This window comes from Sciurus carolinensis, chromosome 1 (genome assembly GCF_902686445.1).
Source record: "Sciurus carolinensis chromosome 1, mSciCar1.2, whole genome shotgun sequence".
In the NCBI taxonomy this organism is placed as follows: Eukaryota; Metazoa; Chordata; class Mammalia; order Rodentia; family Sciuridae; genus Sciurus; species Sciurus carolinensis.
Genome location: NC_062213.1, coordinates 110,217,874 through 110,233,410, shown reverse-complemented (window position 1 = coordinate 110,233,410; position 15,537 = coordinate 110,217,874). Strand labels below are relative to the sequence as shown.

General features: G+C 41.4%; 1 protein-coding gene and 1 pseudogene across 1 annotated transcript; one reads left to right on the top strand and one right to left on the bottom strand.

Moving 5' to 3' along the window:
* Positions 1-775: 775 nt before the first annotated feature.
* LOC124990889 (NFX1-type zinc finger-containing protein 1-like) lies at positions 776-3,457 on the bottom strand (annotated as a pseudogene).
* On the top strand, positions 3,456-7,363 carry LOC124990831 (NFX1-type zinc finger-containing protein 1-like). Its single transcript, XM_047561313.1, is given in 5 exon segments — positions 3,456-3,463; positions 3,513-4,091; positions 4,093-6,755; positions 6,758-6,887; positions 6,889-7,363. Coding segments are annotated over 5 exon segments (3,855 nt in total).
* Positions 7,364-15,537: the final 8,174 nt, after the last annotated feature.

Sequence of the window (15,537 nt, the reverse complement as noted above, 5' to 3'; positions counted from 1 at the left end):
CATGAAAGATGAATGAAGAAGAATAAAATATTATCAATATAGTAAACCATTGAGGATCAAATATGGCAGACTAGAGAAAGGCTGCTTTCCTTGTCACTCCATAACTCAGGATTCAAACAGAGGAAATACGTTTCTCTGAGAGGCAGTCGTTTACCACCGATATCCTGCTGTTTACCCCATTTGTCCACCACCATCACCACTGTCAGCATATCACCTATTTTTTTAATGCGGTTCACTGACTGCTGCCTATCATCTTCCATTTGCCCCTTTGCCTGCCTCTTGCCTGCCCATTGCATGCCTTTCACCTACCCATTTCCCACTGCCCAACGTACACCCACCAATCATCAGCTGTTAGACCACAGACTGCCAGTGGATCACCTGCTGCCCATTGTTACCTGGAATTTCATTATTATAGTACCCACAGGTTTAGTTTCACGTGGTTGCTGCCATTTTGAGACAACAGCCAGGACCTGCATATCAGGGGATGGCCACCTTGGTCTAGGGACTCAGGCCAGGGCCTGGAGATATATTGGGGTACCTGCAGGTCTGTTTGCACCTGCTCAGTGTGGTAGTGGCTGCCATCTGGCTGCCTCTTTGCAGGGTCACTCCTTTGTATGAGTGCATGCAGGGTGGTCTCTCTGCAAGTTAAAAGGGCATTGAAATCTTGGGACTGCAGCAAGACAGGGTCTGGGGAAGCTGAAGCCCAGGTCCATCAGATTGCAGCTGGGTTTGCGTGGGTCGGTCTGGGTATGGCAAGCCCGTGGAAAGCCAGAGACTAGGGCAGTTCCCAGGTTGAAGAACCTGGAGAAAACTGGGTTCTCTCCAGTTCAGTAAGTTCATGAGTACTGAAGTGTGCAGGTATGGAAGGAGCCAGCTACAATGGGTGGGGAGATTATAAGAGGGTTTAAGGGGGATCACCCACGCAACCAGTCCGGCACCCACTGGACTGGAGCTTAACATCAAATTTCATACAACCCCACCTATCACCAGAGAAGGAAAACAGAAAATTTTTAAAAGCCAATGGAAGCAATCATTCAATATTCCATTGAGACTTCCCTCTTTTTTTTTCTTTCTAAGCCCTCTGTCTTGTACCTCTACCATCTTTGAATCCAAATAATTTTCATGCATCAATTTATTATGGAATGGGATGTCTGAATAGAATATGGCAGTTTTATTGTATATTCTTATATTTTTACTTTTTAAAAAACATCTGTACATATTTTTTCTCTCACCTACCTGTCTCCCTAGATTCTCTTTCTCCCTTCTCCAACTAACAGCCAACCTAATTAATTCCTCCCTCACTCTTACAATAAATTGTTATCTCTATTTTCTCTCCCTCTCCCTCATAAACATCACATCTTACACTACTTCTGTTCCCTCACTGTCCATCATTAGAAAAGGTAAACACTTTTAGCAAACTTACTGTTTATATTGTAGAAAATAATTGAAAACTTCATTTCTGTTTATTGTGACAAAACTGTAAATGACTTAATAGGAGCCATTTGGTTTAAGGTGATACATCATTTGCATTGGGTGCTGTTAAAGGTGAGGTACTAGAAGCCTTCAGGGACACTAAAAGACTAAAGAGTAGAATCTGTACTGCCTCAGTCCCATACTGCTAAATGAGAAGACACACACACAAAAATAAAAATAAAAATAAAAAATAAGAAAGACAGACTTCTTTTGAGGGCCACTAGCTAAGGTCTAAGACATTGACTCTAGGACGTCTCAGACCCTCAACAGTCCTTAGAGATTCCCCTGTGGTTGAAGGATTCTCTATTAAGGGGGTGAAATCATATCTGTCCCCCATTAGCAAGTACCTGGGCTCCTTCACATGAGAGTCACATTCCACAATATTCCTCTGGAAGGGGACGTCTTCTTCCTGGACCTCTTGGAGTCCTTCCAGAACATGCCTGTAAGCCTCAAAGTAAGCTGTTGTCTCCACCATGAGGAAAGAGTCAGAGGGCTGAACTTCTGCTAGCAGCTGTTGGCTCTGCTCATTGAAACAGAGTTGGACAATTCCTCGGCAGAGATCTTCTTGCTCCCGGTTAGAAACAGTGGCAAAAAAAAATGTCTCAAAGTTGTCCTTGGACATGCATACCAAGGACCCATACAGCAATCGTTTAGAATTCTGCCAGCGAACAAACTTCAGTGGTTTTGTATCAAATTGAACCTTATAGACAATGCCTGATGATGAACACACAGGAGTGATAATCCTCATATCAAGGTAAATCTGGATGTCATCAAACTTCCTCTTCCTCAAACACTGGTCTTCAAAGCTTTGGAGAAGTTCCAAAATGCCTTCCCACAGGGATCTGACAAAATTTTCTCTTAGGAGTCGGAAGTGCGTATCCAGATAGACAGCAGTGCTCTCATATTTTCCAGAAATGATGTTGGGGCGAAGGAAAGGCCTCTCGTCTAAGTGCACTTCATTGTAGGTAGGGTAGATGGACATGGTCCGGTAGCTCTCTACATGGCCTTCTGCTTCAGGCTGCACTAGAGTATAGGTATCCATTCTCAAAGTGCCCTCTCACCTCTTTTCCTGTAGATGTTCAATGATGGTCTGCACCTTTTCCAGGTTCTTTTCTGTCTCCTCTTCTATGTCAACACCAGAGGTTCTCAAAGCATTAAGAGAAGCTGGCAGGACAGAAATGAGCATGGAAGTTTCCTGCATAGAGCTGGCAGGGAAGATGCTTACGAGATCCTGGAGGAGGGAGATGATATTGCTTATGTGTTCTGGATACTGGTTTCAAATGTCAGGAATGGGTTCAGTAATCATCCCTACCACATAAGCAGACAGGCAAACTTTGAGGAATTTGGAGTTCTTCAATATGCCTAGTACATGAAGAATACTCTGGCGGTCCATTTTGGAGCTGCAAGCCTTCCGAAGAACCTGGCAGATGAGCTCAAGGAAGTTGGATTTCATGGAAGAGTGAGACAGTAGTTCCTTCAGCCCTAAACTTGTGGCAAGCGTGATGACTACCTCAGAGGGGTCTTTTTGCAGAAGACTTTCTAGGAACTTATAGCCCAGTTTTACCTGCTGTGGCTGTTCCGTAGGCTTCTGGTGGGGGGTTCGCCACTGCTGGAAATTTTCATTGGACCATGGTGGTCTGTGATTCCTACCCTCTTGTTTGTCATTTCTCTGCCTGGCATCGTTCTCCTGACCATGTCTTCGGTCTCTAACTTCATTGCTGGTATGACCTTCCTGGTTCCTCCTGCCCTGATGTGGGTTCCTCCCCATGGCCCTAAATCTCTCTTCTCTTTGCTGGTAAGGAACAGGGTGATTGTTGGCCCTAGGATGCCTTCCAGGATGGTTGGTTCCTTCTCTGAGAGCATTGGCTGGTGGGTTATTGGCCTGATTTCTAGTCCTTGGTGGTAATTCTCCATCCGTAGGCCCTCTGTGGTTGGTATGGGGATTCCTGGGCCTGGCCTCCAGATGAGGTCTTCTGTCTTCCATGTTTAAGTCACTTGAATTCATTCAAGTTCACATTACTTGCAGTTATCTGGAACAGCTGCAGGACTCCGGTGGAAGCCCTGAAGCTGGATGACTCCCAGATGGAAGCCATGCAGTTCGCTCTCACAAGGGAACTGGCTATTATTCAAGGACCTCCTGGAACAGGCAAAACCTATGTAGGTCTAAAAATTGTTCAAGCCCTCCTAACCAATGAGTCTGTTTGGCAAATTAGTCTCCAGAAGTTCCCCATCTTGGTTGTATGTTATACTAATCATGCTTTGAACCAGTTTCTGGAAGGCATCTACAAGTGTCAAAAGATCAGCATTGTGCGGGTGGGTGGAAGGAGCAACAGTGAAATCCTGAAGCAGTTCACCTTGAGGGAACTGAGGAACAAGCGGAAATTCTGCCGCAACCTCCCCATGCACCTCCGAAGAGCCTACATGAGTATCATGACCGAGATGAAGGAATCAGAGCAAGAGCTCCACGAAGGTGCCCAGACCCTAGAGTGCACCATGCGTGGTGTCCTCCGGGAACAGCACTTGGAGAAGTATATCTCCCCCCGGCACTGGGAAAACCTGATGAGTGGGCCAATGCAGGACAGTGAGTGGATCTCTTTCCAGCATTGGAAGCACTCCAAGCGAATGGCTGGGTCTAGGTGATGGTTCTTTCACTCAAAATGTTGCCTCAGCTGGACCTGAAAACACAGCCCAGGCAGAAGGGGAAGAAGAGGAAGAAGGAGAAGAGGAGGGGTCGCTGATTGAGATCGCAGAGGAGGCTGACCTGATTCAAGCAGACCGAGTGATCGAGGAGGAAGTGGTGGTGAGGCCCCAGCGACAGAAGAAGGAAGAGAATGGGGCAGACCAGGAGTTGGCTAAAATGCTTTTGGCCATGAGGCTAGACCACTATGACTCTGGAACCACAGCTGGACAGGAGCAAGCTACAGGAGAGTGGAAAACCCAGCGTAACCAGAAGAAGAAAGTGAAGGTTGAACTTCGCAAACTGAACACCATGACTGAGGCTGAGGCCAATGAGATCCAGGATGTCTGGCAGCTGGACCTGAATTCTAGCTGGCAGCTTTATAGGCTGTGGCTACAGATGTACCAGGCCAACACTCGCTGGAAGATCCTTAGCTATGAACGCCAGTACTGCACATCAGCAGAGAGAATGGCTGAGCTGAGACTCCAGGAAGACCTGCACATCCTTAAAGATGCCCAGGTTGTTGGCATGACAACCACAGGTGCTGCGAAATACCGCCAGATCCTACAGAAGGTGGAGCCTCGCATCGTCATTGTGGAAGAGGCTGCTGAAGTCCTTGAGGCCCATACCATTGCTACATTGAGCACAGCTTGCCAGCACCTCATCCTGATTGGGGACCACCAGCAGCTGTGCCCCAGTGCCAATGTTTATGATCTGGCCAAGAACTTCAACCTTGAGGTGTCCCTTTTTGAACGGCTAGTGAAAGTAAACATTCCCTTTGTCCGTCTGAATTACCAGCACCGCATGCGCCCTGAAATTGCCCGCCTTTTGACCCCCCACATCTATCAGGATCTGGAGAATCATCCCTCTGTTCTCAAGTATGAGAAGATTAAGGGGATCTCTTCCAACCTTTTCTTTGTAGAACACAACTTGCCTGAACAGGAGATCCAAGAAGGCTAAAGTCATCAGAACCAGCATGAGGCTTACTTTGTGGTAGAGCTGTGCAAGTACTTCCTGTGCCAGGAGTACCTGCCCTCCCAGATCACCATCCTTACCACCTACACCGGGCAGCTTTTCTGCCTGAGGAAGCTCATGCCTGCCAAGACATTTGCTGGCATCAAGGTCCATGTTGTGGACAAATACCAAGGGAAAGAGAATGACATCCTCCTCCTCTCACTAGTGTGAAGCAACCAGGAGGGCAAGGTGGGTTTCCTCCAGATATCCAACCGCATCTGCGTGGCCTTGTCCAGAGCCAAGAAAGGGATGTACTGCATTGGGAACATGCAGATGCTAGCCAAGGTCCCCTTGTGGAGCAAGATCATTCATACCCTTCGAGAGAACAATCAGATAGGCCAAACGCTCCGACTGTGCTGTCAGAACCACTCTGATACCCACACCTTAGTATCCAAAGCTTCTGACTTTCAAAAAGTGCCCGAGGGAGGCTGCAGCCTGCCCTATGAGTTTGGTCTAGGCTGTAGGCATGTCTGCACCCGTACCTGCCACTCCTATGATTCCTTGCATAAGGAGTTCTGGTGCATGAAGCCATGCCAAAAGGTCATCTGCCAAGATGGGCACCGGTGCCCCCTTGTTTGTTTCCAGGAGTGTCAGCCTTGTCAGGTGAAGGTACCCAAAACCATTCCTCAGTGTGGCCATGAACAGATGGTCCCTTGTTCAATGCCTGAGTCAGATTTCTGCTGCCAGGAGCCCTGCCCTAAGGTCCTGAGATGTGGCCACCGATGTAGCCACCCATGTGGTGAGTTCTGTGTGCAGTTGTGTTCAGAAATGGTCACTGTGAAACTCAAATGTGGGCACACGCAACAGGTGAAATGTGGTCATGTGGAAGACCTCAAGTACATGCCAGTCAGGTGTACCAGCAAGTGTGATACCACCCTTGACTGCGGGCACCCTTGCCCTGGCTCCTGCCACAGCTGTTTTGAAGGGCGCTTCCATGAGCATTGTCAGCAGCCCTGCAAGCGCCTGCTCATCTGCTCACACAAGTACCAGGAGCCCTGCATTGGCGAGTGCCCGCCCTGTCAGCGGACGTGTCAGAACCGTTGTGTCCATAGCCAGTGCAAGAAGAAGTGTGGCGAGGTGTGCAGCCCCTGCGTGGAGCCCTGTGTCTGGCACTGCCAGCACTACCAGTGCACCAAACTCTGCTCTGAGCCCTGCAACCAACCCCCGTGCTATGTGCCTTGTACTAAGCTACTGGCTTGTGGCCACCCTTGCATTGGTCTGTATGGAGAGCCATGCCCCAAGAAGTGCCGTGTCTGCCACATGGATGAGGTCACACAAATCCTCTTTGGCTCCGAGGATGAGCCCGATGCCCGCTTTGTGCAGCTAGAAGACTGCAGCCACATCTTTGAGGTACAAGCCCTGGACCACTACATGAACGAGCAGAAGGATGAAGAAGTTGCCATCAGGTTGAAGGTCTGCCCCATCTGCCAGGTGCCCATCCACAAAAACCTGAGGTACGGAACCAGCATCAAACAGTGACTAGAGGAAATCGAAGTCATCAAGGAAAAGATCCAGGGCTCAGCAGGGGAAATTGCAACCAGCCAGGACCGACTGAGGGCCCTGCCGGAGAGCAAAAGCCTCCTCGACCAGCTGTTCCTGAAGATTTCCTGATGCTGATGGAGATGTTGGCCCAGAAAAATCTGTCAGTCAGGGACCTGGGGCTTGTTGAGAATTACATCAACTTCTATGACCACTTGGCCAACCTATGAGATTCTCTGAAAAAGATACGTCTTAGAACAGAGTAAAGTGAGGACTCAACTCGACCAAGTCCATGGGTGGCTAGCCAAGAAGCATTTGAGCTTTACCAGCCAGGAACTGAGTGACCTTCAGAGTGAAATTCAGAGGCTCACATACTTGGTGAACCTCCTGACCCGCTGCAAGATGGCAGAAGGGAAGGTGAAAGGGAGTGTAGCACAAGAGGTCTACAGTATCCGGAACATCCTTGAGAACACCTGTAAGTTCACCCAGGAGGAGGAACAGCTTGTGCACAAAAAAATGGATGCTCTGAAAGCCACCATTCCCTGCTCTGGCCTGGGCATCTCAGAGAAAGAACGAGTGAAGATTGTTAGTGCCATGGGTTTCCCTCGTGGCCACTGGTTCAACCAGCTTGCTTCTGAGATGGACGGAGCTCAGCACCCTGCCTGGTCTGACACGGCCAACAACCTGATGAACTTTGAGGAGATCCGGAGGATGATATAGGAAGATAGCGCACTGCTGCCTTTTGTCCCAGTCACCATTTGGCTGGGGCTGGCTTCCTTAACGGAGGAACTGAAGTTTTTTTTTTTTTTATTACTGTCCTTTAGTCTTAGCACCTACCTAAGGATCCACTTTTAGGGTTCGCCCACATTTGATTCTAGATTTACCCCTGCGCTAGAGTAAGCACTTTACCTCCAGAACTGAGAGCAAAGTTAACAGAGCTCACCTTTCTTTCCTGAAAGCATGGGACAGACTCTCCAGAGCACATCTGGGGCTTCCACGTAGGGCTGCCTAGTGGTAACTCTGGGTCTCGATGTTTCTTCTGCAGTGTTCCCAGGGCACAAGTGTGAGCTCCGTGAAGCTGACTGAAGCTAATTGCCAGATCCTAACCTACAGACTAAATTTCATGGTAATAAGTGGCCCAGAGGAGTTTGGACTGCTTATCCCTTCAAGGAGCACAAGAAACCCCCACTTCCCACCTCCTTAGGCACCCCTCTCCAGAAGCTGGAGGCGTGTGATGGACAAAGATTTTTTAGCTCACCCTGACCCAGTTACATATTCACTGAGTAGGGAAAGTGCACTACCATTGGGAGGGTATGTGCAGTAGGTCCAGACTGGCTGGGAATGACCCCTGTGCCCTTTCCTGTAACTTACACCTGGACAGTGGTTTCATTACCTACCATCCAAGGTTCAGTACCAGTGCTGGTTTCCCTGGCCCAAATGGAACTAAACTCACATTCAGTACCAGGATCACCTCTCCCAAGTGTAAGCCTTCATTCCAGCACTCGCAGCTTTTACCTGGGCAGGGTTAGCATGCCAGCAGCTTCTGCAGGCCCCAGCCCAGGCCAGAAGCCAGCCCCAGGCCAGCCGCCTGTGTCTGCATTCCCTCTGTCCAGTGTTCCTTAGAACAGTCACTTAGGTATCTCAGGTCCTTTCTAATGTTGGCAAGAAAAAAGTCCCTTTCCTATGTTTGCATTTTCTTTTCTGTCTTTACTATGCAAAAAAAAAAAAGAAAGAAAGAAAGAAAGGAAAAGAAAGAAAGAAAAAGAAAAAACAAGGGAACAAAGTGCCTTAAACAAACCAAGGTGTTCCAACAATAGAATCTATAGACAACACAGTAGAAGAAATGTCAGAGATGGAGTTTAGAAAATACATAGTTAGACTGATCTTTGAAATAAAGGATGATATGGAGAGAAAAAACAGGAAGTGAAAGATCACTTCAATAAAGAGGCAGAGATTATAAACAGGAATCAAGCAGAACTCCTCAAAATGAAGGAAACAATAAACCAAATTAAAAATTCAAGGGAAAGTATCACCAACAGAACAGACCACTAAGAAGACAGAATCTCAGACAATGAAGATAAAATATATACTCTTGAAAATAATGTTAACAGGACAGAGAAGATGGTAAGAAACCATGAAGAGAACTTCCAAGAAATATGGGATAACATAAAAAGACCAAATTTAAGATTCATCGAAATAGATTAAGGTGTGGAGATACAAACCAAATAAATGCACAATATTTCAATAACATAAATAAGAAAACTACCCAAATCTAAAGAATGAAATGGAAAATCAACTATAAGACACTTACAGGACCTCAAATGTACGAAATTACAGCAGACCCACACAGAGGCACATTTTAATGAGAATGAGTAACATACAGAATAAGGATAGAATTTTAAAGGTTGTGAGAGAAAAAAATCAAATTACATACATGGGGAATCCAATTTGGATCTCAGCTAATTTCTCAACCCAGACCCTCAATGCCAGGAGGTCCTGGAATAACATATATCAAGCTCTGAAATAAAATGGATGCCAACCAAGGATTTTACATCCAGCAAAATTAAGCTTCAGATGCTAAGTTGAATAAAAACCTTCCATCATAAACAAAAGTTAAAAGAATTCACAAGTAGAAAGCCTGTACTATAGAACATTCCCAGCAAAATATTCCATGAGAGGAAATGAAAAACAACCAATGAAAACCAGCAGAGGAACTACACTAAAGGAAAGGTCAATCAAAGGAGAAACTAAGTCAAGTTAAAAAACAAAAATAAATAAAAATGACCAGGAATACAGATCATACCTCAATAATAACACTGAATGTTAATGGCCTAAACTCATCAATCAAAAGACACAGACTGGCATACTGGATTTTAAAACAAAGGACCCAAGAATATGCTGTCTGCAAGAGACTCACCTCCTAGGGAAAGATATCCACAGACTGAAAGTGAAAGGTTAGGAAAAAACATATCACTCACATGGACCACATAAACAAGCAGGGGTTTCCATCCTCATAGCAGACAAAGTGAACTTCAAACCGAATTTAGTCAGAAGGGATAAAGAAGGACATTCATACTACTTAAGGGAAACATACACCAATAAGACATAACAATTGTAAAAATAATAAAATAAAAAATAAAAAAATATATATATATATGCCCCAAACAAAAGAGCATCTACATACACCAAACAAACCCTTTTAAATTACAGGAATCGAATAGACCACAACATAATAATCCTGTGTGACTTTAACATACCTCTCTCACCACAGGAGAGATCTTCCAAACAAAAACTAAGCAAAGAAACTATAGAATTTAATGATATAATCAATGATTCAGACTTAATGGACATATATAGAGTATTTCATCTATCATGGAGTGAATACACTTTCTTCTCAGCAGCACATGGATCCTTCTCTAAAATATACCATGTTATGCCCCAAAGCAACTCTCAGCAAATACAAAAAAATGGAAATACTACCCTACATTCTATCAGATCATAATGGAATGAAACTAGAAATCAATTATAAAATAAAAAAGTAGAAACTATTCCAACACCTGGAGACTAAATAGCATGCTATTGCACGACAAATGGATAAAAGAAGAAATCAAGGAGAAAATTTAAAAATAAGGTAAATGAATACACCAATAAAATATATCAAAATCTCTGCTATGAAGGCAGTACTGAGGAAAGTTCAGTGTATTGAGCTCATACATTAAAAGAATAACAAAATCAACAAATAAAAGATCTAACATTACACCTCAAAGCCATAGGAAAAGATGAACAGAACACCACCAAAACCAGCAGAAGACAGGAAATAATTAAAATCACAGTTGAAATCAATGAAATTGAAACAAAAGAAACAATTCAAAAAATTGACAAACAAAAAGTTGATCCTTTGAATAAATAAAGTTGATAAACCCTTAGCCACATTAACAAATAGAAAGAGAAAGAAAACTCAAATTACTAAAATTCATGATGAAAAAGGAAATATCATGACAGATAACACTGAAATATAGAAGATAATGACAAACTATTTTGAAAATTTATACTCAAATAAAATAGAAAAACGTGAAGACATTGACAAATTTCTAGAGACATATGATCTACCCAAACTGATACAGGAGGACATATATAATTTAAACACATCAATTTCAAGCAATGAAATAGAAGATGCCATCAAAAGGCTATATACACCAAGAAAAGTCTGGGACCAGATGGATTCTCAGTCAAGTTCTACAAGACCTTCAAAGAAGAATTAACACCAATACTCCTCATTATTTCATGAAATATAAAAGGAAAGAACTCTTACAAACTCATTCAGTGAGGTTAGTATCGACTTTATACCAAAACCAGATAAAGACACATAAAGGAAAGAAAACTTCAGGCCAATATCCCTCATGAACACAGATGCAAAAGTTCTCAATAAAATACTGGCAAATTGCACACACAAAATAAATTTTAGAGAAAGTACAGCACGATAAAGTGGAGTTCATCCCTGGAATGCAAGGCTGGTTCAACAATAAACATAATTCATCACATCGATAGACTTAAAGACAAGAATCATATATTATCTCAATAGACAAAGAAAGCATGTGACAAAATATAGTAGCTCTTCATGTTTGAAACACTAGAAAAACTAGGGATGGTAGGAACATACCTCAACATTGTAAAGGCTATCTATGTAAGCCCATGGCCAACGTCATTTTAAATGGAGAAAAATTGAAAGCATTTCTCCTAAAAACTGGAACAAGACAGGGATGCCCTCTTTCACCATTTCTATTCAACACTGTCCTTGAAACTCTAGTCAGAGCAATCAGACAGACCAAAGAAATCAAAGGAATAACAAAAAGAAACATCAGACTTAAACTACACCCTAGATCAAGTGAGCTTAACAGATATTTACAGAACATTCCAATGGCTGAAAAATATACAATATTTTCATCAGCATATAGAATTTTATCTAGAACAGATCACGTATTAGGTCACAGAGCAAGCCTTAGGAAATTTAAAAAATTGAAATCGTATTCTGTATCTTTTTCTATCATAATAGAAACTACAAATCAACAGCAAGAAAAACTTTAGAAATTATATAAATACATGGAGACTAAACACACTTATAAATAAGCAGTGGGTCACTGAGGTCAGAAGAAAAGTTAAAAAAATTATTTGAAACAAATTAAAATGAAAATATAGCATACCCAAACCTGTGGAATACAACAAAAGCAGTACTAAGGTGAAGTTTATAGCAATGAATGCCTACTTTTAAAAAAAACAGATTTCAAATAAACAGTCTGAGGATGCATCTCAAGGTCTTAGGGGAAAAAAAAAAATCAATAGAAGGAAAAAATTATAAAGATCAGAACACAAATAAATAAGAGTCCTAAATGAACAATAAAAGGATCAATAAAACAAAGCAGTGTGGAGATTCCTTAGAAAACTTAGAATGGAACCACCATTTGACCCAGCTATCCCACTCCTTGGCCTATCCCCAAAGGACTTAAAATCAGCATACTACAGAGATACAGCCACATCAATGTTCATAGCTGCTCAATTCACAATTGCCAGACTGTGGAACCAACCTAGATGCCCCTCAATTGATGAATGGATAAAGAAACTGTGGTATATATATTCAATGGAATATTACTCAGTCATAAAGAATAATAAAATTATGGCATTTGCAGGCAAATGGATGCAGTTGGAGAATATCATGCTAAGCGAGATAAGCCAATCTCAAAAAACCAAAGGACGAACGATCTCACTGATAAGCAGATGATGACACATATAGGGGGTGGGAAGGGGGCAAGAATGGAGGAAGGAGGGACTTTATAGAGGGATAAGAGGGGTGGGAGGGATGGGGGGAGAGAAAAAAATAACAGAATGAATCGAAAACTATTACCCTAGGTAAATGTATGATTACACAAATGGTATGCCTCTACTTCATGTACAAACAGAGAAACAAGATGTATCCCATTTGTTTACAATAAAAATGAATTTAAAAAAAAGAGTTGGTTCCTTGAAAGGATGAACAAAATTGTAAAACAATTAGCTAGACAAACCAAAAGACAGAAAGCATGCCAAATACATAAAATTAGAGGTGAAATAGGAGACATAACAACCAATACTACAGAAATTCAAAGGATCATTAGGTATTATTATAAAATATTATATGTTAACATTGGAAAAATATAGAAGAAATGTAAAAATTTCTGGAAACATAAGACCTACCAAAATTTAACCAATAATATAAAAAATCTGAATAAAGTAATAACAAGTAGTGACATTAAACCAGCAATTTTAAAACTTCCTAACAATGGGCCAAGATTGGATGGCTTTACTGCTGAAATTTTACGAAACATTTAAGGAACAATGCTCCTCAAAACATACCAAAGATTAAAAGAGAGGGATCCCTTTCCAGCATATTCTATGAGGACAGCATTACCTTGAAACCTAAAACTAACAAGGACACAACAACAACAATACAAACACAGTCCAATATCCCTGAAACATACGCAAAAATCCTAAACAAAGCTCATGAAAATCAAATTCAATAGCATATTGAAAAAAATCAGACATGATGATCACATTGGTTTCACTACCAATTTCACAACACAAGGATGGTTCAACAAACACAAATCAGTAAACCTATTGTAACATACAATAAAGGATAAAAGTCATATGATTATCTCAACAGGCATAGAAAAATATTTGATTAAATTCAATATCCCTTCATAATAAAAACCCTGAATAAAAATTAGGTATAGAACAATCATACCTAAACATAATAAAGGCTATATATGACAAACATGAAACATGAAAAACATGGCTATATATGAAAAAGCATCATGTTGAATGGAGAAAGACTAAGATCAGGAACAAGACAAGGGTGTCTATTCTCAGCAGTATTATTTAATCTAGCACTAGGACTCAATACTCAGCCAGAGCATAAAGTAAGAGAAAGAAATTAGAAGGCATAAAAATAGGAAAGGAAGAAGTCAAATTATCCCTGTTCACAAATGTTATTCTATATAGAGAAAAATCCTAAAGAATCCATGAAGACTATTAATTCAGCAAAGCTGCAAGAAACACAATTGACATACAAAAATCAGTATCATTTTCATATATTAATAACAAATTCACTGAGAAAGAAATCATAAAAGCAACCTCATTCATAATAGCTACAAAAAAACAAAATACAATACTTGGAAATAAACTTAACCAACAAAGTAAAAAACTATACAATGAAAATTATCAAAGAGTAATAAAAAATTGGAAACATACACACACACACACACAATGGAAAGATCTTCCATGTTCATAGACTGGAAAAATAAGTACTGTTAAAATGGTTATACAATCCAAAGCAATGTGCAGATTCAATGAAATTCTTCTGAAAATACCAAAAACATTCTTCACAGAAATAGAAAGAACAATTCTAAATTTCATATGAAGTATGAAAGACCCTACATAACAAAAGGAATCTTGAGCAAAAAGAACAAAGTTAGAGGTATCACAGTAACTGATTTCAAGACATACCATAAAGCCCCAGTAACAAAAACAGCATGGTAATGACATTAAGACAGACATGTAGACTAATAAAAGAGAATAAAAAAATCCAGAAATGAATCCGCACATTTTTAGCCAACGGGTTTTCAATAAAGTTGCCAAAACCATACAGTGGAGAAAGGACAACCTCTTAACAAATGGTGCTGGGAAACTAGATATCCATATGCAGAAAAGTGAAGCTTGACCACTCTCTCTCTCACCCTATTAAAAAATCAACCCAAAGTGGATGAAAGACATAAAGTGGAGATCCAAACCTCTGAAAACACCAGAGGAAACAGTACAGATAATGAGTTTCTGGATAGGACTCCAAACAGAAAACAAAGGCAAGAACTACAAACGGGATTATATTGAATCAAAAAGCTTCTTTAGAGCAAAGGAAACTATCAATAGAGTGAAGAGAAAACCCACCAAATGTGAGAAAAAATCTGCTAGCTATCATCTGCAGAGGATTAACTCACAGTATAAAGAACTCAAAAAACAACAAAAAAAGAAGAGAATGTTTTCTCTCGTATGCAGAAGCTAGCATAAAATAAAGGGAAGGAGGAGGGAAGAATAGGATAGGATAATATAAAGAACCAATCAATATAAATTAGTAGAGGATTGAAAGGAAGTAAAGTAGAGGAAGGAAAATGGGAGAGGAGAAGGAAGGTGAGAAGGAAAAGGGGAGATATCATGAACTGAAATCAATTTCTATGCATGTATGAGTTTGTCAGGATGAACCCAACTATTATGTGTAACTATGAAGCTCTAAAAAAAAAAAAAAAGTAAATAATCAAATTTTTTAAATGGGCAAATAATGTCTGTAATCCCAGTGACTGAGGAGTCTAAGGCAATAGGATCAAGAGTTCAAAGCCAGCCTCAGTGAAAGCAAGGCACTAAGCAACTCAGTGAGACCCTGTCTCCAAATAAAATCCAAAATAGTGCTGGGGTTGTGGCTCAGCGGTTGAGTGCCATTGAGTACAATCCCCAGTACCCACCCCCCTCCTCTTAAAAAAAATGGGCAAATAATCTAAACGATTTGAGCAGACACTTCTCCCAAGAAATACAATGACCAATAAATATATGGAAAAATTACTTAATACCATTTGCCATCAGGGAAATGCAAATTGATATTACAATAGAATATCATCCCACACCTATTACAGTGGTTATTATCAAAGAAAAGCAACAACACACATAAAACAAACACTGATGAGGAGGTGAAGTCAAAGAAGTCTTTATTCACTATTGGTGGAAATATCCAACCACCATCGAAAAACTGTTTGGAGGTATCTCAATAAACTAAAACTAGAACTACCATAGGATCCAACTGTCTCACTCCTAGGGAT